A 25,045-nucleotide genomic window follows, 5' to 3' on the forward strand; every position below is an offset into this window, starting at 1 on the left:
ACCCTTTGAGCCAAAGCGCAGGAACCGGGCACCGGGAGCCCGAGGCTGTGTTATACTCCAGGTCGCATGGCAGAACCGGAGGGCAAAGGACTTTATGTAGTTTGCCAGCACCCACACCTGGAGGTAAAGCAGTATAGTAGGAGCCCAGGTCATGATAGAGACCCTATAAAAAGACTCACACTGCCCACATACAGGTAACTGTCCCAGGATAAATGAGAGGACTTTGCCAGAAAGCCACAGGCAGCATGGTCCTTCCATACAAGCGTGAGTAGGAAGGCTTATGGACCTCACCTGGGAGAGGGATCCACCTTTGCCTTCAGGCCAGCCGGACCATATCACCACCAGTTCCTGGTACCCTGGACTGTGGCCTGCTTACAACCAGTAAACCAGGTAAAGACATTACAACTGTGTCTTCCATTTATTTGCCGGCATACACCATCCCTGCCCAGCACATCGGGAGCCCTGGGAACCCTGCTTCACCTGTGGGAAGCATCGCCATCTTTGCTGCAGTAACATCGCCCCAGAGGACCCCTTTAAGCAGCACCGTTTCCTCTGACTGAGAACCACAGGTGGCGTCATGAACAGAAACTTTATTACAACTCCTTTAAAAGACCTTCCCCTTTTACTTGGGTGCCCAGGGCCACGGACCAGGTCACAGCGTGACATCCCCATGGCCCTGGTGGGTGACTCAACTTTGGCATCACGAACAGAATGGACCGACCCATTGGAGTGGGTCCTGTGTGACATGGACTGTAATGGACTGTGTGAAATTGTTTAATGGCCATTATTGCACCACGAGGTGGATAGAGAACGAGGAGGATGTGGTGCCATGGGTGGAGCAGCAACCAGTGCGAAAGCTGGATCCACCCCATACAGAGAATTTAATGCCCCCAAAACATGTCCGTCAGGAGGACGGATCCACCCCCGGAGATGGCTGGTGGGAAAGTGGAGCAGACACCGCCCACGAAGTGAGAGAAAAGAGAAGGAGGAAGACGTACCAGGTAGAAGCGATGGCGGACAGCAGTGGAGAGCTGCCGGGATCTGCCGACACCAGAGGATATTCCCAGGCAGCCACCAGAAACCCCGGACCTGATGACCACCTTGGATCCAGAGCTCCTCGGCATAGAGATGGAGGAGCTGGCCCGACGACTCCTGCAGACCCAGATGACAGCGGTGACTGCAAGGAAGGAGTCCCTGATCAGGAGTATGACGACAGCATAGCAACAGAACTTACCACCAGCGCTCACAACCCCAGCGGACCCAGAAAGAGCGGCACTGCTGAAAAAGACCTGGAGCCCGCACCTTTAACCCCAGCGGAGCTGGAAAGTGAGGCGCTGTTCGAGAAGACAACAACACCGCAGCACCAGGCCCTGTGACCAGCAATCCTGACCTCAACAGAGGAGGAGGACACGGCACTGGAGAGACAGGTACGCAAGCTGCTCCGGTAGCTGAAGAAACCCTGGTGGGACCCTTAGAACCCCCGCCAACCTTAACGCCTGACCACTGTGACATCTCCTTTAAGGACCGGACCCGGTATCGAGTACCGCACAGCCCTGGCGGGCGACTCAGTTTCAACTCAACTAAAGGTGTGCTACAGCTATGACCCTGAGAACGTCGTTTCACCATCAATGGAAGAAACCTTTTCCTACTGTTTAGGCAAATCAGGGGCTCTCCAAACACAACATGGCATCTGCTCTCAGTTCCTGACATTTTTGCGTTCAAAAAAGTAAAATATTGCTACTTCCCTTCCGAGATCTGCCATGTGCCTAAATAGTGGTTTTCCCCTGCATACTCAGGAGAAATGGCACAACAAATTTTAGGGTCTATTTTCTGATGTTACCCTTGTGAATATCACAAATTTGGAGCTAAAGTAACATTTTTGTGAAAAAAAGTTAAATGTTAATTTTTTCCTTCCACATTGCTTTAATTTCTCTGAAGCACCAGAAGGATTATTACACATCTTGAATATGGTTTTGAGTACTTTAGGGGTGCAGTTTTAAGAACGTTATCACTTTTGGGTATTTTCTGTCATACAGGCAGGTAGGAACACCAGCTGTGAGAGACAGAATCTTAAACAAAAATTCAGAAATTCACATTCTATAATTTGCATTTTATTGCATGAAATAAGTATTTGATACAATAAAAAAAGAACTTAATATTTGGTACAGAAATCTTTGCTTGCAATTACAGAGGTCAGACGTTTCCTGTAGTCCGTGACCAGGTTTGCACACACTGCAGCAGGGATTTTAGCCCTCTCCTCCATACAGATCTTCTCCAGATCATTCAGGTTTTGGGGCTGTCGCTGGGCAACATTGAGTTTCAGCCCCCTTCAAACATTTTCTATTGGGTTCACATCTGGAGACTGGCTAGGCCACTCCGGGACCTTGAAACGCTTCCTATGGAGCTACTCCTTAGTTACGCTGACTTTGTGTTTTGGGTCATTGTCATGCTGGAAGATCCAGCCACAACCCATCTTCAATGCTCTTACTGAAGGAAGGAGATTGTTGGCAAAAATCTCATGAAACATGATCAAATCCATCCACCCTTCAAAACGGAGCAGTTGTCCTGTTTACTTTGCAGAAAAGCACCCCAAAGTATGATGTTTCCCCCACCATTCTTCATGGCTGGGACGGTGTTCTTGGGGTTCTTCCTCCTCTAAATACAGCGAGTTCTATTTTGGTCTTATATGACCACATGACTTTCTCCCTTGCCTCCTCTTGATCATCCAGATGATCACTGGCGACCTTTAAATGGACCTGGACATTTGCTAGTGCGAGCAGGGGGACTTAGTGTGCCCTGCAGGATTTTAATCCATGATGTCGTAGTGTGTTACTAAACGTAATATTTGAGACTGTGGTACCAGCTCTCTTCAGGTCATTGACCAGGTCCTACTATGTAGTTCTGGGCTGATTTCTCACCTTTTTCAGAATCATCCTTACCCCACAAGGCAAGATCTTGCATGAAGCCCCAGACCGAGGAAGGTTGACAGTCATCTTATGTTTCTTCCATTTTCGACTAATTGTGCCAACAGTTGTTGCCTTCTCACCAAGCTGCTTGCCTATTGTCCTGTAGCCCATCCCAGCCTTTTGCAGGTCTACAATTTTGTACCTGGTGTCCTTAGACAGCTCTTTGGTCTTGGCCATGGTGGAGACAATGGAGTGTGTGGAGAGGTGTCTTTTATACAGGTAACGAGTTCAAACAGATGCAATTAATACAGGTAATGAGTGCAGAGTAGGAGGGCTTCTTAAATGAAAACTAACAGGTCTGTGAGAGACAGAATTATTGCTGGCTGGTAGATGATCAAATATCAATTTTAAGCTATAAAATGCAAATTAATTATGTAAAAATCATACAATGTGATTTTCTGGATTTGTTTTTAGATTCTGCCTCTCACAGTTGAAGTGTACCTTACGTGTATGATAAAAATTGCATACCTATATATTCTTGGTAGGTAGGAGTACATGCAAAAGCGGCAGTGTATCAAATACTTATTTTCCCCACTGTAGATGATAATCTGTAAAATTACAGCTTTATTTAGAATCCATTGCATATGCATAGGATAAACAAGACTGAGACCTTTCTGGTGTGCTTGCACCCTTAGTTGTAACCTAACGACTGAATTGTGAGTATTTGCTTAAAGGGAATCTGTCACCATATTTGACCTATCCAAATTAGTAATATGGGTATACAGGTTATAGTCTGCAGAGGAGAGTGATACCTGTATGCCTCATATCAGATGCCTTGCTATGGATAAATCATCTTTCAATGAATCACTCTCTTTTTCTCAAACTCTTGCAGTCAGGGGACATTTGCAAGTTCAAGACCCACTAGAATGTCGAGGCTAATGAGGCTAACGCGACCTCCACTTCAGTCCCAAAATGGTTATTTAGATATGTAGGTTTTTGTAAAATGAGGTACCATATATATTCGAGTATAAGCCGACCCGAGTATAAGCCGACCCCCCTAATTTTGCCACAAAAAACTGTAAAAACTTATTGACTCGAGTATAAGCCTAGGATAGGAAATGCAGCAGCTACCAGTGAATTTCAAAAATAAAAATAGATGCTCCATACCGTTCATTATTGCCCCATAAGATGCTCCATATAAAACTGTGCCACATATAATGCTGCATACTGTTCATTATTGCCCCATAGATGCTCCATATAAAGCTGTGCCACATATAATGCTCCATACTGTTCATTATTGCCCCATAGATGCTCCATATAAAGCTGTGCCATATACAGTATAATGCTCTGCACCGTTCATTATGGCCCCATAGATGCTCCATATAAAGCTGTGCCATATACAGTATAATGCTCTGCACCGTTCATTATGGCCCCATAGATGCTCCATATAAAGCTGTGCCCCATGTATAATGCTCTGCACCGTTCATTATGGCCCTATAGATTCTCCATATAAAGCTGTGCCCCATATATAATGCTCTGCACTGTTCATTATGGCCCCATAGATGCTCCATATAAAACTGTGCCATATAGAATGCTCTGCACCATTCATTATGGCCCCATAGATGCTCCATATAAAGCTGTGCCCCATATATAATGCTCTGCACCGTTCATTATGGCCCCATAGATGCTCCATATAAAGCTGTGCCATATACAGTATAATGCTCTGCACCGTTCATTATGGCCCCATAGATGCTCCATATAAAGCTGTGCCCCATGTATAATGCTCTGAACCGTTCATTATGGCCCTATAGATGCTCCATATAAAGCTGTGCCCCATATATAATGCTCTGCACTGTTCATTATGGCCCCATAGATGCTCCATATAAAACTGTGCCATATAGAATGCTCTGCACCATTCATTATGGCCCCATAGATGCTCCATATAAAGCTGTGCCCCATATATAATGCTCTGCACCGTTCATTATGGCTCCATAGATGCTCCATATAAAGCTGTGCCCCATATATAATGCTCTGCACCATTCATTATGGCCCCATAGAGGCTCCATATAAAGCTGTACCCCATATATAATGCTCTGCACCGTTCATTATGGCCCCATAGATGCTCCATATAAAACTGTGCCATATAGAATGCTCTGCACCGTTCATTATGGCCCCATAGATGCTCCATATAAAACTGTGCCATATAGAATGCTCTGCACCGTTCATTATGGCCCCATAGATGCTCCATATAAAGCTGTGCCCCATATATAATGCTCTGCACCGTTCATTATGGCCCCATAGATGCTCCATATAAAGCTGTGCCCCATATATAATGCTCTGCACCGTTTATTATGGCCCCAAAGATGCTCCTTTTAAAGCTGTGCCATATATGCTGCTGCAATAAAAAAAAAAATCACATACTCACCTCTCTTGCTCAGGACGCCGACGCTTTCAATATTTACCTGCTCCTCGTGCGGCTCCGGCTCCAGCACTGACGCTCAGCAGAGGGCGCGCACTGACTACGTCACCGCGCCCTCTGACCTGAGCATCACAGCCAGAGGACGCTGGAGACGGAGCCGCACTGGAACGAGGAGCAGGTAAATATCGCGCAGCGCTCCCCTCCCCGTATACTTACCTGCTCCCGGCGCGGTCCCTGCAGTCCCTGCTTCTTCCATCGCTGCATCTTATTTCTGTATTGAGCGGTCACAGTTACCGATCATTACAGTCATGAATATGCGGCTTCACCTCTATGGGAGGTGGAGCCGCATATTCATGACTGTAATGAGCGGTACCATGTGACCGCTCAGTACAGGAAGAATCTGCAGGACTGGAAGAAGTAGGGACGTGCAGGGACCGCACCAGCAGTAGGTAAGTATAATTACACAGCTTCCGCTCCCCCTCACCTGCCGACCCCCGGTATCACTCGAGTATAAGCCGAGAGGGGGACTTTCAGCCCCAAAAAATGGGCTGAAAATCTCGGCTTATACGCGAGTATATACAGTAGATTTTACCTTAAGGAAAAGTTGCTCCATTACTGAAGAAGCAGTGTTTTGTACCACATGCAAATGAAAATAAAGTGCTTAACATGTTCTATTACTATACATATTCATGTCAAGAAAAAAAATATACAACCAAAAATAGAAACATTCAAGACAATCATGAATAGTCTTTGACTGGAGTAATATTGGCATAAGGACTATCACAACATGTTATGAAATGGACAAGCTGTGACATACTGCCACTGTCGTGCCACATCCCATGCCAGCTCAGTCATTTTGATGGAGCTACGAGAAATCCCAAAAGTTTCAACATTTTTGTGCAACTCTGAATTGCCCCCCCCCCACAAAAAAAAATGTGACTTTTCAAAGGAACTTATGCCACAATTCTGACTAAATGAATTTGATGAATTTGGACACTAGTATATTTTCCAAATGGGGATCTGATTGGTTGATGTCGAGTACTGACAGTTTTTCCTCGCTCCACTTTCAATAAATCTCCACCACTGTGTGACTCATGCTATGTAATACTAAAACCAAGATTCTGTAACAACCTACCATATAAAAAACAACTGGAAGGAGGAAGACAGGCACACTGTCTGTTTAAAAGAATGGAGTGCTTGAGGAGGGGACTCTGGGTCCAGACTGACTGAGGTAGCAACTAGTGAAGAGCGAGTATGCTCGTTACTCGAGTTTCTCCAAGCGCGATCGGGTAGTCTCTGAGTATTTCGGCATGCTCGGAGATTTAGTTTATGTCGACGCAGCTGCATGATTTGTGGCTGCTAGACAGCTTGAATATATGTGGGAATTCCCTAACAAACAGGAAATCCCCACATGTATTCAAGCTGTCTAGCAGCCACAAATCATGCAGCTGCGTTGACATAAACTAAATCTCCAAGCACGCCATAATACTTGAAGACCACCCGAGCATGCTCGGAGAAACACGAGTAACGAGCATACTCACTCATCACCAGTAGGAACCTCAGCACCACGGCTTATACCCTACTTACCACATTTCCTGATTCGCGGCTATTGCTTCACACAGGTCTGCCTTGACATGAAAGAGATCTTAAGATTTACGTTATTGATCTACTAGATTTCTGCCTACCTGCTCCCACAACAGATGTCCCTGACAAAGACTATTCCAGGTCGAAACATTGGATGATACCTGTTTATGACTCCTTGCCAGATCAAAATAAATTTAGGTTGCAGCAAGAGCTACAGTCTGGTTTTCTTTTGTGGCGCTGAGGTTCCTACCTCAATATAAAAAACAATTATCAAAGGAATAATTGCTGTCACAAAATCAATATCGGCAAACGACATAATCAAATAGAAGCAAAGCGCCAACAAGTATGAAACTAGCACACTAGTAATCTTGTAAAAACCACAAGGTGAAAATGACAGAAACGCAAATCTTAATAATTCTACAATTTGTCTCCAGGTACAATACTTATAATAAAGACGTCTAAGAGGTGTAACGTGCAGTAATAGAAAGTTCTGATGCTATGTAGTGATATAATACACTAACCAAACATACAAGTCATGCAAAGAGTGAAGAATTACTCTAGCTAGAGGGGATGTTCCTTTTACCTGGCTCTCCTCCTCTCCATCACTCCCTGTCGCTTTGCTGCTGCTTTCCATATCTATGAGCTGTTTCCCAAAGGATCGTTACTGTTTATATATAGAGCAGCACAATCAAAGCAGGCATCATCACTGCCCCAAGACACACACTATTTCATGTACCCTCCCCCATTCATCAATACCACTATGACACCGTGGTATAGCTAAGTATAGAATGGTCTACATTTTCTGCATGTTATGGTGTGTTTGATTCATTGCAAAAAAACATCTTCACCCAGTAAACCTAGAAATTTTCAAAATGTCCTTTGTATTATTCACTATTTGAAATATTAAGGCTAAAATACCTAAGAATAACTTGAAACTGTATCTGTTCACACTAAGGACATCATAAGCAAGACATGAAATAGTAGGTAAATAGCAAGCGTCCAACCTAAAGAATCACTGGCAGGATATGAAAACCAGTTTCAGGCTAGTGTTCTGTCGACTCACTAGCTGAAATTACTCCGATAGCTCATACTCCTGCCATAGGAAACGTGTTCATATTCGCTTTTAATTACCGTATATACTCGAGTATAAGCCGACCCGAGTATAAGCCGACCCCCTAATTTTGCCACAAAAAACTGGGAAAACTTATTGACTCGAATATAAGCCTAGGGTGGAAATGCAGCATTTACCGGTGAATTTCAAAAATAAAAATAGATCATTATTTCCCCATAGCTGTGCCATATAGTGCTCTGCACCGTTCATATTTCCCCATAGCTGTGCCATATAGTGCTCTGCACCGTTCATTGTGCCCCATATACAGTGCTCTGCACCGTTCATTGTGCCCCATAGCTGTGCCCCATATAGTGCTCTGCACCGTTCATTGTGCCCCAGAGCTGTGCCCATATACGGTGCTCTGCACCGTTCATTGTGCCCCAGAGCTGTGCCCATATACGGTGCTCTGCACCGTTCATTGTGCCCCATAGCTGTGCCCATATACGGTGCTCTGCACCGTTCATTGTGCCCCATAGCTGTGCCCATATACGGTGCTCTGCACCGTTCATTGTGCCCCAGAGCTGTGCCCATATACGGTGCTCTGCACCGTTCATTGTGCCCCATAGCTGTGCCCATATACGGTGCTCTGCACCGTTTATTGTGCCCCATAGCTGTGCCCATATACGGTGCTCTGCACCGTTCATTGTGCCCCAGAGCTGTGCCCATATACGGTGCTCTGCACCGTTCATTGTGCCCCAGAGCTGTGCCCATATACGGTGCTCTGCACCGTTCATTGTGCCCCAGAGCTGTGCCCATATACGGTGCTCTGCACCGTTCATTGTGCCCCAGAGCTGTGCCCATATACGGTGCTCTGCACCGTTCATTGTGCCCCAGAGCTGTGCCCATATACGGTGCTCTGCACCGTTCATTGTGCCCCATAGCTGTGCCCATATACGGTGCTCTGCACCGTTCATTGTGCCCCAGAGCTGTGCCCATATACGGTGCTCTGCACCGTTCATTGTGCCCCAGAGCTGTGCCCATATACGGTGCTCTGCACCGTTCATTGTGCCCCAGAGCTGTGCCCATATACGGTGCTCTGCACCGTTTATTGTGCCCCATAGCTGTGCCCATATACGGTGCTCTGCACCGTTCATTGTGCCCATAGATGCTCCACATAAATCTCTGCCGCCGCTGCTGCTGCTGCAATAAAAAAAAAAAACCACATACTCACCTCCCTTGATTGCAGCTCCCAGCGTCTGTTCCGGCGCCTCCATCTTCCCGGCGTCTCTGCTCTGACTGATCAGGCAGAGGGCGCCGCGCACACTATATGCATCATCGCGCCCTCTGACCTGAACAGTCAGAGCGCAGACGCTGGGAAGATGGAGGCGCCGGCCGGGAAGATGGAGCGACGCCCGGCGGCTGGAACGCGGACAGGTGAATATGCTATACTTACCTAGTCCTGGCGATCCTCGCGCTGTCCCTCTGCCTGGTCTTCTGTGCTGCAGCTTCTTTCTCTATCAGCGGTCACCGGCACCGCTGATTAGAGGAATGAATAGGCGGCTCCGCCCCTATGGGAGGTGGAGCCGCCTATTCATTTTTTTAATGAGCGGTCCCACGTGACCGCTGAAGAGGGGAAGACACTGCAGCACAGAAGCCCGTGGGACGGCAGGGACAGCGCGAGGATCGCTGGGACTAGGTAAGTATACCTCAGCGCCCTCACCCCCTCACCCGCCGACCCTGCCACCCACCTTGACTTGAGTATAAGCCGAGAGGGGCACTTTCAGCCCAAAAATTTGGGCTGAAAATCTCGGCTTATACTCGAGTATATACGGTACATCATCATTTTTTTTGTTACTATAGCACAGATAGAACCAGTATCTGACTGAGGTGCTAAAGGCACACCAGTAACCAACTCCAGGGCCCCACATTCAGTTACATGCAAATGTAACATTATTCTCAATCACAAATTTATTTTACAATGAATTGGGTAGATTGTTAAATGAATAAAATGGCCGGAAGCGGTAGTTAAATGCCAGATGTCAGAGTTTGACAGCGGCATTTAACTAGTTAATAGCGGCGGGTGGATCGCGATTCCACTCGCAGGTATTGCACATGAATCGCCTGCCAGGGCCGTGGGGTACTCGGTACCGAGTCCGGTGTTCACAGGGGGGTGTCACGGTGGCTGCCACCCGGTCCATGACCCTGGGCGCCCATGTAAAAGGGAAAGGTCTTTTAAGTTTATGTTCGTGATGCCACCTGTGGTATTCGGTCAGGGTGACCGACACTGCTTTAAGGGGTTCCTGTTGTGAATTCCGCTCCTGGGCTCCCTCCGGTGGTTGTAAGTGGCACTTTTGTGAGTTCTGCTCTTGGGCTCCCTCTTGTGGTTTCAAGTGGTATGGCTGCTCCTTGGAGTTAGCTGTCATCAGCTGCCTCCACTTATCGTCTCTTCTGCTCAGCTATTTAGGCCTGGCTGTTCCTTCAGCCAGTGCCACTTGTAAATGGTTCCTGGTTGGATTCACATCTCTTTGGATTTCCCTGTTATCCTGACCAGTTCAGCAAAGCTAAGTTTTTGCTTGCGCTTTTCTGTTCACAGATTGTGGACTTATCCGTTCAGTGCTTTCTATGTTTGTCCAGCATTATCAGTATGAATTAATTCTGTCTTGCTGGAAGCTCTGGGAAGCAGATTTACCCTCCACACCTTTAGTCAGGTGTGGAGATTTTTTTGTAAACTCTGCGTGGATTTTTGTAGTGTTTTTTACTGACCGCACAGTATTCCATCCTGTCCTATCTATCAAGCTAGACTGGCCTCCTGTGCTCATCCTGGTTTCATTCTGTGTATGTTTTTTTCCTCTCCACTCACAGTCATTATTTGTGGGGGGCTAATCTATCCTTTGGGGATTTTCTCTGAGGCAAGATAGTTTTCCTGCTTCTGTCTTTAGGGGTAGTTAGCTCTTAGGCTGTGACGAGATGCCTAGGGAGAGTTAGGAGCATTCCACGGCTACTTCTAGTGTTGTATTGAGCTTAGGGACTACGGTCAGTACAGTTACCACTTCCTTCAGAGCTCGTTCCATGTTGCTCCTAGACCACCGCATCATAACAGGTTCCCTGGGGTAATGTTATGGCAGCTAGATGGTATACCTTCCCACAGGTGAAGTAGATCCCCAGGGCTTCCCAGTGTGAAGATGGTAGAATGGTGAGGGGTGCAGTAAGGAACGAGGACACAGGTTTGCAGTCTCTTTACCTTGTTTACTGAAGACTTCAGCAGCCACAGTCCAGGGCACTGAATCACAGGGCAGGTGGGGTCCGGCTGGTTTGGAGGCAAGTCCAGAGTCCCCTTTTCCAGGTGGAAAGTAGAAGCCTTCCCTTGCGCTGTAGTGGTGTAGTCCCTTACTGCTAGAAGCTTCACATAAGGTCCTCACAGATGTTATCTCTCTCTGTCCCCCGGTTAGGATAGGACAAAACCCGTATGACTGGTGACTTGAGCCTGTTTATAGGGTCTCTTAGATGACCCGGCTCTGTGGGGTGTCACTGTGCCTCCTGGGTGTTGGGTCGGACAGGGAACTTGAAGTTCAGGTGTCCTGCCGGTCTCTGATGTAAGGCGTGGAGGTCCTCACAACCTCGGTGTTCCGGCTACTGGTGTTCTGCGCCTCAGAAGGAGGCAGCCTGCTCGGGGCCGGTCCCCTTCTGGTATCCTCTCCTGTGCTTCCTCTCCTGCATGCTCACTGCAATCAATTCTGCCTTTTAAATGTCTCTTTCCGGGAGCTGCAGCTCTGAGGCATGCACAGCTCCGTAAACCCTCTGTCCTCCTCAGACTGATGTCTGGAACTCACTAACTTTCCCTACAGACTACCACCAATATATATATGGGGAGTCGCGTAGTAAATAGGATCAAAAGCTCCCCCTGGTGGCCTGGAGTGTGAATGTGTTGCATGTTTGTGGCACCTCGTTACAGTTATCCTTTTTTGCCTCCAAACATAGCATCGCTCTCCCTGTGAGGAAAGTGACACCACTGTGACAACCAGAACCCTGGGGCGCCACACACGCACAAGTCAGCTGTTCAAAACAGCTGACATGTCACGGCTTTGATGCGGGCTCACTGCCGGAGCCCACATCAAAGCAGGGGATCTGACCTCGGACATACTATCCCGTCCGAGGTCAGAAAGAGGTTAATGGCCCATATGGTGACGCTTCAATCCTAAGTGTGGATCTTTCTCAAGCAGTTACAAAAGTGCATGTGCCGAGTATTTATGACAACCAAATTAGCAAGTATTTAGCAAAATAGTATAGTATTTATACAAAATACACAAAATTGTGATCAAGATATAATCCTACCATATATAAGAATACATCAGTCCAAAAGTTTGGACACACTCCTTTTCATTTAAAGATTTTTCTGTATTTTCATAACTATGAAAATTGTACATTCACACTGAAGGCATCAAAACTATGAATTAACACATGTGGAATTATATACTTAACAAAAACAAAAAGTTAAGTGTTAAGTGTTAATAACTGAAATTATCTACTATATAATTGTCTAATGGTCACTTCCGTCTTTCTGTCTGTCTGTCCTTCTGTCTTTCTGTCTGTCTGTCATGGAAATCCCAAGTCGCTGATTGGTCGTGGCAAAACAGCCATGACCAATCAGCGACGGGCACAGTGCGGCGGCAAAGTTGCCGCTCTTTACTCCCCGCAGTCAGTGCCCGCTCCATACTCCCCTCCAGTCAGCACCCACACAGGGTTAATGGCAGGGTTAATGGATCGCGTTATGCCGCGGTGTAACACACTCCGTTAACGCTGCTATTAACCCTGTGTGACCATCTTTTTTACTATTGATGCTGCCTATGCAGCAACAGTAGTAAAAAGATCCAATGTTAAAAATAATAAAAACAATAAAAAATCATTACCGTATTTTTCGGACTACAAGACGCACTTTTTCCCCCAAAAAAAGGGGGGAAAATGGGGGGTGCGTCTAATAGTCGCAATGCAGGCTTACCGTGGCGGCAGAGGTGCGGTGGCAGAGGTGCAGCGACAGAGGTGCGGCGGCAGAGGTGCGGCGGCAGAGGTGTGGCGGCAGAGGAGGCGCAGTAAGCGGGGTCCCTTTCTCCGGTGAGGTGATGCAGCAGCCCGGTATGCAGCAGAGCCGGGTGAATCCTGTTGTTATCGGTGGTGGTGGCCATTTTCCTGAGGCCGAGCGTGCGCAGATGGAGCGCTCTGCTTCCCGGGGCTTCAGGAAAATGGCCGCCGCGATCTCCATCTGCGCACGCGCGGCCTCCCGTGGCCATTTTCCTGAAGCCCCGGGAAGCAGAGCGCTTCATCTGCACACGCGCGGCCTCAGGAAGATGGCCGCGCCCACCGATAACAACAGGATTCACCCGGCTCTGCTACTTACCGGGCTGCTGCATCACCATACCAGGGAAAGGGACCCCGCTTACTGCACCTCCTCTGCCGCTGCACCTCTGCCACCGCACCTCTGCCACCGCACCTCTGCCACCGCACCTCTGCCGCCACGGTAAGCCTGCATTGCCTGCACGGTAAGCCTGGGACCCCTCTCACGCCATACCTCTCACTGCACCTCATGATCCCAGCACCTCCTGATCCCAGCACCTCCTGATCCCAGCACCTCCTGATCCCAGCACCTCCTCATCCCAGCACCTCCTCATCCCAGCACCTCCTGATCCCAGCACCTCCTCATTCCAGCACCTTCTCATCCCAGCACCTCCTCATCCCAGCATCACCCCACCTCTGCCGACACCTTGCCTCCTGTGACCCTGCTCTGCCACCGCCAGCCCTCAGGTAAGATACTGTAAATTCGGACAATAAGACGGACCCCCATCTTATAAAAAAATCTTTTTTTCTGCAATTTTCACCCCAAATTTGGGGTGCGTCTTATGGTCCGGTGCGTCTTATAGTCCGAAAAATACGGTATATAGTCACCTTCTGTTGGCCCCCGGATGCAGCCCAGGCCTTTCCAGCTCCTTGCGACGCTCAGGTCCATGCATTGTGGTCTCGCGAGAAGATGACGTACGGTCTCGCGAGCCTATGCAGCATCAATAGTAAAAAGATATAATGTTAAAAATAATAATAATAATAAAAAAAATCATTATATACTCACCTTCTGTCGCCTCCGGAGCAGCTTTTCCTGCAGCTCGCGATGCTCCGGTCCCACCGTTTCCCTGATTGGTCGTGCCCAGCCGGCGCGACCAATCAGCGACATTGGCACAGGATTTAAATCCCGCTTCCCTGATTGCTCGCACCCAGCCGGCGCAACCAATCAGCGAGATTGTCGCGGGATTTAAACCTATGTGACAAACTTTTTACTATTGATGCTGCCTATGCAGCATCAATAGTAAAAAGATATGTTAAAAATAATAAAAAAAAATAAAAAATCATTACATTCTCACCTTCCATCGCCTCTGCAGCAGCTTTTCCTGCAGCTCGCGATGCTCCGGTCCCACCGCCTCGACCAGTCAGCGACATTGCCGCGGGATTTAAATCCCGCTTCCCTGATTGGTCGCGCCCAGCCGGCACGACCAATCAGCGACATTGGCGCGGGATTTAAATCTCAAAGCGCGATTTGACAAAGCTAACATCAAAATACAACAGAAAACAGTCCATCACGATGAATCATCAACTTTTGTTGACTCAAGATACATTAGTGCTCCAGAAGCTGCTTGGAGGATATTTGCGTTTCCAATGCATTCACAGTCCCATGCCATTATACGTTCAGCTATTAATTTACCAAATCAACAGCAGCTTTATTTCTTTGAAGATGCTGAAGTCAAAGATGTCTCAAAAACTTTAAGCACAACGTCAACATTAATGGAATGGTTTTTGCTGAACCAACGTGACGAAAATGCAAGGCAGTATGTGTACCGAGAGATTCCAGAGCATTACGTTTGGAATAAAACTTGGAATCCAAGACAACGAGGAGTTAGCAGAATAATAGGACGCATGTATACTGTTGTGTTAAGGATCAAGAAAGATATTGCCTTCGGCTGTTAAGCCCCCGTCTCACATAGCGAGATCGCTAGCGAGATCGCTGCTGAGTCACAAGTTTTGTGACGCAACAGCGATCTCAGTAGCGATCTCGCTATGTGTGACACGTACCAGCGATCAGGCCCCTGCTGTGAGATCGCTGGTCGTGTTGGAATGGCCTGGGCCATTTTTTGATCGTTGAGGTCCCGCTGACATCGCTGAATCGGCGTGTGTGACGCCGATTCAGCGATGTCTTCGCTGGTAACCAGGGTAAACATCGGGTAACTAAGCGCAGGGCCGCGCTTAGTAACCCGATGTTTACCCTGGTTACCAGCGTTACAGTAAAAAAACAAACGCTACATACTTACCTATCGCTGTCTGTCCTCGGTGCTCTGCTTCTCTGGTCTGGCTGTGAGCGCCGGTCAGCCGAAAAGCAGAGCGGTGACGTCACCGCTCTGCTTTCCGGCCGCTGTGCTCACAGCCAGACCAGAGAAGCAGAGCGCCGGGGACAGACAGCGGTAGGTAAGTATGTAGCGTTTTTTTTTTTTTACTGTAACGCTGGTAACCAGGGTAAACATCGGGTTACTAAGCGCGGCCCTGCGCTTAGTTACCCGATGTTTACCCTGGTTACCGAGGACCTCGGGATCGTTGGTCGCTGGAGAGCTGTCTGTGTGACAGCTCTCCAGCGATCAAACAGCGACGCTGCAGCGATCCGGATCGTTGTCGGTATCGCTGCAGCGTCGCTATGTGTGACGGGGCCTTTACTACTGCATGTCAAAGGAGCTACAAGTTATGACGATTTGAAAACAGTTAACGGAGTATTGCAGGATACATTTAAAGCTGCAGCTTTGGCTTTAGGACTTCTATTGGATGATACTGTGTGGAGACTTACTTTAGAAGACACAGTTGCCCTACATATGCCTAAGCAACTTCGTGAATTGTTTGCCTACATCTGTGTATTTGGACCACCTACAAATCCAGCTCAACTTTGGGCAAATTTTAAAGAAGATCTAATTGAGGATTACTACTTACATTTTCACAACAGAAGTGGAAATTGTCAAAATTGCGAATCTTATGCCATACAAGATGTCCAAAATATCTTACTACTGCATGGAAAAACATTTTCAGACTTTAATTTGCCACACACAGCCTGCAATTCAAGTTCCACAAGTTCCAGAGTATGACGAAGCTTACGAACTATTGTTGGCAACAGAGAAAAGAAACTCCTTAAATGAACAACAACGTATTGCATATGACACTATTGTGAGCTCTATATAAAACCAAGCAGATGCAAGGGCAAAATGTTTCCTTATTGATGGTCCAGGAGGGAGCGGTAAAACATACCTCTATCAAGTTTTAATGCATCACGTTAGAGGGTTGGGAAAAGTCGTATTGCCATCGGCTACAACAGGTATTGCAGCAAACCTTTTATGAGGAGGTCGAACTATCCATTCACTCTTTGGGATACCAGTTCCAGTCAACAAAATCTCTGTTTCCAGAATAAAACAAGACACATTTGCAGGAAGACTGTTAAAGAACGCAAATCTTTTCATACTTGACGAGTACACCGTGGCACCCAAATACGCTTTGAGCTTAATTGACAGACTTCTGCGTGAAGTAATGACTACAAATGTTGCTGATAAAAATTAAATTCAGTTTTTGTAATTGGCGGAAATTTTAGGCAATGCCTTCCAGTCATACCAAATGGAACAAGAACAGATGTTATCGAGTCCAGCTTAAAAATGGCTGACCTTTGGAAACAGTTTAATAAGCTCCAACTAATTAACAACATGCGATCTTCTGACCCAGAGTACAGCAACTGGTTTCTTAAACTTGCTAACGGTGAACTTAGCAACTAATACAACCTTGGAGAAGACATTATTGAAATACCAGAAGACATGCTGTGCACTGACTGCATCGTAAGTCATGCTTCTTAGTTTATTGATGCATCCAGACAAACAAAACCGCTAAACGTTTTCGGTCCACACCGGACCTTCGTCAGAGCGTTTCTTAGACATTGACTAGTAAATATATAAAAATAAATATAGGCAAAGTGCCTGTCAGAGCTGTAAAGGTGTCTGCGCTTCTCATATCTGTATAGTATATTTCTATGTTGTATCCTTTTACCGTATTTAGCTAGACCTCCTTGTCCTGAGGTCACACCATCACCAGCGTCCTCTCATCTCCAGCACGATTGTTATTTCCCTTATCCAGTATCTCAGCACGGACCATATCTCCACCTCGCACGGAGCACCGTTTATTCTGGATAGATTCATCTCTCTGGAACATGTCTCCCTACACCAGATGGAGCATCACGTATAGTTTTGCCTTTTGTTTTTCACCGTTAGGTCGATTTTTCATTGTTGCATTATATGACGTATACTTCTGCATCATGTGACACTATATTTATTTTTATATATTTACTAGTCAATGTCTAAGAAACGCTCTGACGAAGGTCCGGTGTGGACCGAAAACGTTTAGCGGTTTTGTTTGTCTGGATGCATCAATAAACTAAGAAGCCTTTCTTCTCAAAAATCGAGTGCCAAGTTTCATTCATCTTTAATATACGGGGTGGACACCCTACTTGAGCAACGCCAACCCTCATATCTACTGAGTGCCGTGTTTTCTTATTGCATCGTAAGTGATGTTTTTGGACAATGCATTGAAATTGATGTGAACGACCAAAGTAGCGTTGAGAGGGCCTCTTCTCATGCAATTCTCTGTCCTAAGAATGATGACATGGCTCTGCTAAATTCCCGTGTGATGTATAGAATGCCTGGAGAGTACAAGTTGTACAAAAGTGATGATTCAGTGGATGTAGATAATGAAGATGAATGAGAGCATTATCCAGTTGAATTTTTAAATAGTCTTACGACATCAGGAATGCCATCCCACAGACTACAACCCAAAGTTATAACAATCATAATGTTGCTGCGGAATCTAAATACAAAAAAATGGGCTATGTAATGGAACTCGCCTTATTGTTACTGGACTCCATTCTAACGTCATTCAAGCAAGAGTGATCACTGGATCAGGAAAAGGAGATGAAGTGTTCATTCCACGGATTGATTTATGTCCTTCTGACACCGGTCTTCCATTTAGGCTTCGGCGTCGACAGTTTCCAGTTAAACCAGCGTTTGCCATGACAACAAACAAGTCACAAGGTCAAACTCTACACCGTATTGGCATATATCTACCGGAGCCTGTTTTTGGTCATGGACAACTCTATGTTGCATTTTCAAGAGTTAAAATGAGATCCAACGTCAAGGTGCAAGTTCTTCCTACCCCATTACAAGGAAAATTGTTTATTGGTAGTGAAAAGGTATTCCCAAAAATGTGGTGCACAAAAATATTTTGGGTTGATATTGTTAACAAATATATTAGTGTCGATGTACTTCTTTTGTTCGATGATTTATTTAAATACAGTTAGATATTCATGTAATGGCTTATGTATTTTGATGATCTGTTTCATAATTTCATTCAATTGTATTAAGTTCTATGAGCAATAAACGTTAATGATAATAAATATATTTTACCCAGAAAATTCTGTGTATTCATTGTTTTATTCTGAAATCTTCATAAATAAACTATATACATATTCTAGAATACCCGATGCGTTAGAATCGGGCCACCACCTAGTGTCTTACATTCTAGGTTCTTCAAAGTGGCCACCTTTTGCTTTGATGACTGCTTTGCACATTCTGCATGCCGTTACTCTGGATATTTTGGATTGCCGTTTGGGGGTTGTGCTCTGTGTAGGGGTACTTCGATCCATCTGTCTCCTTTGGTTCGACAGGTTGCCAACCCCAGCATTGGTGTTCCTGCACCAATGTCCTGCTAGTATTTTCTTACCAGTTTATAAACTCCACACTGTCCCGTTTAAATATACTTTATTTGTTTTATTTTGTAGTAATAAGAAGTATTAAATTAATTATTATTCTCCCTGAATAAAAACGGCATTTCGTGCATTGATCCTGCCATTGAGCATGCGTTCAGGTCATTGTAATTCCGAGCTTTAAGCTGGGATCTGATGCATTCGCATAGCATCCATTTACCATTTACTTTTACAAAGATGGCGTTTTAAGTGGTTCCGGTTATGACTGCGCATGACCAGATGCTATTGTCTTCTGGGAATGAATTTTTCTTCTCTGATATGCGTGTTGTCATCTGCAGAAAGCCGATTTTCGGTGCATTGTATCATGAAATGATGGGGTGAGTCATGTGTTATGACTAATTATGTACTTATTATATATATAATTATATATACTTTTATGTACACTTTTACACATTTTTTGCACTGTACTTTTTTTAATATCTAGCTAGAAGCTGATATTGCCTACAGAGGTTACAGCCAGCCTTATATTTTACATGCAGCGATGGCTACAGGGGAAATATAGTATAAGTCAATCGGCTAATTAAATGACTATATGGCCATCATGTAATAAAAAGCTGAACCAATTCCTGTCAAGCTCTAATTTGTATTGGCAGAACCTACAATGTCTAAATGATAAATCGTCCCTGTTTTTTGTATTATGTGTAAGCGTGGAATGATCCAAATGAGTGTAAACGGAGGCACAACTTCTGAGCCCAAATGCAGAATCTGTAAAACTATACAGATACCAGTTAGAAAAAAGATAAACAGCATCTTATACAGCCCATGTCAGAGACTTACATCTGGACCCATGCACTGAACAAAGCTCCCAGTGTACAGTTGTGCTCAAATGTTTACATACCCCGGCAGAATTTTTGCTTTCTTGGCCTTTTTTCAGAGAATATGAGTGAGAACACCAAAACGTTTTCTCCACTCATGTTTAGTGGTTGGGTGAAGCCATTTATTGTCAAACTTCCTGCTGTGGAAGTCAGCCCCCTTAACCCCTGTCTGACATCAGACGTACTATCCCGTCGAGGTGGGGTGGGCCCCTATGACCACCGATGGTCATACGCGATCGGCCGCGCTCACGGGGGAAGCGCGGCCGATCGCGGCCGGGTGTCAGCTGCCTATCGCAGCTGACATCCAGCACTATGTGCCAGGAGCGGTCACGGACCACCCCCGGCACATTAACCCCCGGCACACCGCGATCAAACATGATCGCGATGTGCCGGCGGTACAGGGAAGCATCGCGCAGGGAGGGGGCTCACTGCGGGCTTCCCTGAGCCCCCCGCAGCAACGCGGTGTGATCGCGTTGCTGCGAGGGTCTCCGTACCTCCCTCCCTGCTCCAGGCCAGGATCCAAGATGGCCGCGGCATCCGGGTCCTGCAGGGAGGGAGGTGGCTTCACAGAGCCTGCTCAGAGCAGGCACTGTGAAGCCTGCAGTGCTGTAAGTCAGATCGGTGATCTGACAGAGTGCTGTGCAAACTGTCAGATCACCGATCTGTGATGTCCCCCCCAGGGCAAAGTAAAAAAGTTTAAAAAAAAATTCCAAATGTGTAAAAAAAATAAAAATAAAAAAAAATATTCCTAAATAATGAAAAAAAAAATATTATTCCCATAAATACATTTCTTTATCTAAATAAAAAAAACAAAACAATAAAAGTACACATATTTAGTATCGCCGCGTCCGTAACGGCCCGACCTATAAAACTGGCCCACAAGTTAACCCCTTTAATAAACACCATAAGAAAAACAAAAAAACGAGGCAAAAAACAAGGCTTTATTATCATACCGCCGAACAAAAAGTGGAATAACACGCGATCAAACAGACAGATATAAATAAACATGGTACCGCTGAAAGCGCCATCTTGTCCTGCAAAAATCGAGCCACCATACAGCATCATCAGCAAAAAAATAAAAAAGTTATAGTCCTGAGAATAAAGCAATGCAAAATAATTATTTTTTCTATAAAATAGTTTTTATCGTATAAAAGCGCCAAAACATAAAAAAATGATATAAATGAGGTATCGCTGTAATCGTACTGACCCGAAGAATAAAACTGTTTTATCAATTTTACCAAACGCGGAACGGTATAAACGCCTCCCCCAAAAGAAATTCATGAATAGCTGGTTTTTGGTCATTCTGCCTCACAAAAATCGGAATAAAAAGCGATCAAAAAATGTCACGTGCCCGAAAATGTTACCAATAAAAATGTCAACTCGTCCCACAAAAAACAAGACCTCACATGACTCTGTGGACCAAAATGTGGAAAAATTATAGCTCTCAAAATGTGGTAACACAAAAAATATTTTTTGCAATAAAAAGCGTCTTTCAGTATGTGACGGCTGCCAATCATAAAAATCCGTTAAAAAACCCGCTATAAAAGTAAATCAAACCCCCCTTCATCACCCCCTTAGTTAGGGAAAAATAAAAAAAATGTATTTATTTCCATTTTCCCATTAGGGCTAGGGTTAGGGCTAGGGTTAGGGTTAGGGCTAGGGTTAGGGCTAGGGTTAGGGTTAGGGCTAGGGTTAGGGTTAGGGCTAGGGTTAGGGCTAGGGTTAGCGTTAGGGCTAGGGTTAGGGTTAGGGCTAGGGTTAGGGCTAGGGCTACGGTTAGGGTTGGGGCTAAAGTTACGGTTAGGGTTTAGATTACATTTACAGTTGGGAATAGGGTTGGGATTAGGGTTAGGGGTGTGGTTAGGGTTACTGTTGGAATTAGGGTTAGGGGTGTGTTTGGATTAGGGTTTCAGTTAGAATTGGGGGTTTCCACTGTTTAGGCACATCAGGGGCTCTCCAAACGCGACATGGCGTCCGATCTCAATTCCAGCCAATTCTGCGTTGAAAAAGTAAAACAGTGCTTCTTCCCTTCCGAGCTCTCCCGTGCGCCCAAACAGGGGTTTACCCCAACATATGCAGTATCAGCGTACTAAGGACAAATAGGACAACAACTTTTGGGGTTGAATTTCTCCTCTCCAAACGCAACATGGCGTCCCATCTCAATTCCTATCAATTTTGCATTGAAAAGTCAAACGGCGCTCCTTCCCTTCCGAGCTCTCCCACGCGCCCAAACAGTGGTTTACCCCCACATATGGGGTATCAGCGTACTCAGGACAAATTGTACAACAACTTTTCTCCACTCATGTTTAGTGGTTGGGTGAAGCCATTTATTGTCAAACTTCCTGCTGTGGAAGTCAGCCCCCTTAACCCCTGTCTGACATCAGACGTACTATCCCGTCGAGGTGGGGTGGGCCCCTATGACCACCGATGGTCATACGCGATCGGCCGCGCTCACGGGGGAAGCGCGGCCGATCGCGGCCGGGTGTCAGCTGCCTATCGCAGCTGACATCCAGCACTATGTGCCAGGAGCGGTCACGGACCGCCCCCGGCACATTAACCCCCGGCACACCGCGATCAAACATGATCGCGATGTGCCGGCGGTACAGGGAAGCATCGCGCAGGGAGGGGGCTCACTGCGGGCTTCCCTGAGCCCCCCGCAGCAACGCGGTGTGATCGCGTTGCTGCGAGGGTCTCCGTACCTCCCTCCCTGCTCCAGGCCCGGATCCAAGATGGCCGCGGCATCCGGGTCCTGCAGGGAGGGAGGTGGCTTCACAGAGCCTGCTCAGAGCAGGCACTGTGAAGCCTGCAGTGCTGTAAGTCAGATCGGAGATCTGACAGAGTGCTGTGCAAACTGTCAGATCACCGATCTGTGATGTCCCCCCCAGGGCAAAGTAAAAAAGTTTAAAAAAAAATTCCAAATGTGTAAAAAAAATAAAAATAAAAAAAAATATTCCTAAATAATGAAAAAAAAAATATTATTCCCATAAATACATTTCTTTATCTAAATAAAAAAAACAAAACAATAAAAGTACACATATTTAGTATCGCCGCGTCCGTAACGGCCCGACCTATAAAACTGGCCCACAAGTTAACCCCTTCAATAAACACCGTAAGAAAAACAAAAAAATGAGGCAAAAAACAAGGCTTTATTATCATACCGCCGAACAAAAAGTGGAATAACACGCGATCAAGGGTTTAGATTACATTTACAGTTGGGAATAGGGTTGGGATTAGGGTTAGGGGTGTGGTTAGGGTTACTGTTGGAATTAGGGTTAGGGGTGTGTTTGGATTAGGGTTTCAGTTAGAATTGGGGGTTTCCACTGTTTAGGCACATCAGGGGCTCTCCAAACGCGACATGGCGTCCGATCTCAATTCCAGCCAATTCTGCGTTGAAAAAGTAAAACAGTGCTTCTTCCCTTCCGAGCTCTCCCGTGCGCCCAAACAGGGGTTAACCCCAACATATGCAGTATCAACGTACTAAGGACAAATAGGACAACAACTTTTGGGGTCGAATTTCTCCTCTTACCCCCGGGAAAATACAAAACTGGGGGCTAAAAAATAATTTTGGGGGGAAAGTTTTTTTTTTAATTTTCACGGCTCTGCGTTACAAACTGTAGTGAAACACTTGAGGGTTCAAAGCTCTCACAACACATCTACATAAATTTTTACGGTTCTGCATTATAAACTTCTGTGAAGCACTTGGTGGGTCAAAGTGCTCACCACACCTCTAGATAAGTTCCTTAGGGGGTCTAGTTTCCAAAATGGTGTCACTTGTGGGGGTTTCTACTGTTTAGGTACATTAGGGGCTCTGCAAATGCAATATGACACCTGCAGACCATTCCATCTAAGTCTGCATTCCAAATGGAGCTCCTTCCCTTCCGAGCCCTCCCATGCGCCCAAACGGTGGTCCCCCCCCCCCACATATGGGGTATCAGCGCACTCAGGACAAATTGGACAACAAATTTTGGGGTCCAATTTCTCCTGTTACCCTCGGGAAAATACAAAACTGGGGGCTAAAATATAATTTTTGTGGGAAAAAATTTTTGTTTTATTTTTACGGCTCTGCATTATAAACTTCTGTGAAGCCCTTGGTGGGTCAAAGCGCTCACCACACATCTAGATAAGTTCCTTAGGGGGTCTACTTTCCAAAATGGTGTCACTTGTGGGGGGTTTCTACTGTTTAGGTACATTAGGGGCTCTGCAAACGCAATGTGACACCTGCAGACCATTCCATCTAAGTCTGCATTCCAAATGGCGCTCCTTCCCTTCCTAGCCCTTCCATGCACCCAAACAGTGGTTCCCCCCACATATGGTGTATCATCGCACTCAAGACAAATTAGGCAACAAATTTTGGGGTCCAATTTCTCCTGTTACCCTCGGAAAAATGCAAAACTGGGGGCTAAAAAAATAATTTTTGTGGGAAAAAATTTTTGTTTTATTTTTACGGCTCTGCATTATAAACTTCTGTGAAGCCCTTGGTGGGTCAAAGCGCTCAAAATACATCTAGATAAGTTCCTTAGGGGGTCTACTTTCCAAAATGGCATCACTTGTGGGGGGTTTCTACTGTTTAGGTACATTGGGGGCTCTGCAAACGCAATGTGACACCTGCAGACCATTCCATCTAAGTCTGCATTCCAAATGGTGTGCCTTCCCTTCTGAGCCCTCCCATGCGCCCAAACAGTGGTTCCCCCCACATATGGTGTATCATCGCACTCAGGACAAATTGGGCAACAAATTTTGGGGTCCAATTTCTCCTGTTACCCTCGGGAAAATGCAAAACTGGGGGCTAAAAAAATAATTTTTGTGGGAAAAAATTTTTGTTTTATTTTTACGGCTCTGCATTATAAACTTCTGTGAAGCCCTTGGTGGGTCAAAGAGCTCAAAATACATCTAGATAAGTTCCTTAGGGGGTCTTCTTTCCAAAATGGTGTCACTTGTGGGGGGTTTCAATGTTTAGGCACATCAGTGGCTCTCCAAATGCAACATGGCGTCCCATCTCAATTCCTGTCAATTTTGCATTGAAAAGTCAAACGGCGCTCCTTCCCTTCCGAGCTCTCCCACGCGCCCAAACAGTGGTTTACCCCCACATATGGGGTATCAGCGTACTCAGGACAAATTGTACAACAACTTTTGGGGTCCAATTTCTAATCTTACCCTTGGGAAAATAAAAAATTGGGGGCGAAAAGATAAATTTTGTGAAAAAATATGATTTTTTATTTTTACGGTTCTGCATTATAAACTTCTGTGAAGCACTTGGTGGGTCAAAGTGCTCACCACACCTCTAGATAAGTTCCTTAGGGGTCTACTTTCCAAAATGCTGTCACTTGTGGGGGCTTTCAATGTTTAGGCACATCAGGGGCTCTCCAAACGCAACATGGTGTCCCATCTCGATTCCAG

General features: G+C 45.9%; 1 protein-coding gene across 3 annotated transcripts in view; it reads right to left on the reverse strand.

Annotated features, from left to right (window-relative positions):
• LOC138672955 (septin-5-like) overlaps positions 1-25,045 on the reverse strand; it is a 160,582-nt gene that overhangs the window by 87,850 nt on the left and 47,687 nt on the right. Inside the window, exon 1 of one of the 3 annotated variants that reach the window (XM_069761409.1) lies at positions 7,493-7,548. The exons of the other annotated variants lie outside the window; for them this stretch is intronic. Coding sequence (XP_069617510.1) covers positions 7,493-7,543 — 51 coding nt within the window. The 5' untranslated portion in view covers positions 7,544-7,548. Of the gene's footprint in view, positions 1-7,492; positions 7,549-25,045 lie in introns of those variants that run through there. 3 annotated transcript variants of the gene reach the window in all.

Source organism: Ranitomeya imitator, chromosome 3 (assembly GCF_032444005.1).
Source record: "Ranitomeya imitator isolate aRanImi1 chromosome 3, aRanImi1.pri, whole genome shotgun sequence".
Taxonomy (NCBI): domain Eukaryota; kingdom Metazoa; phylum Chordata; class Amphibia; order Anura; family Dendrobatidae; genus Ranitomeya; species Ranitomeya imitator.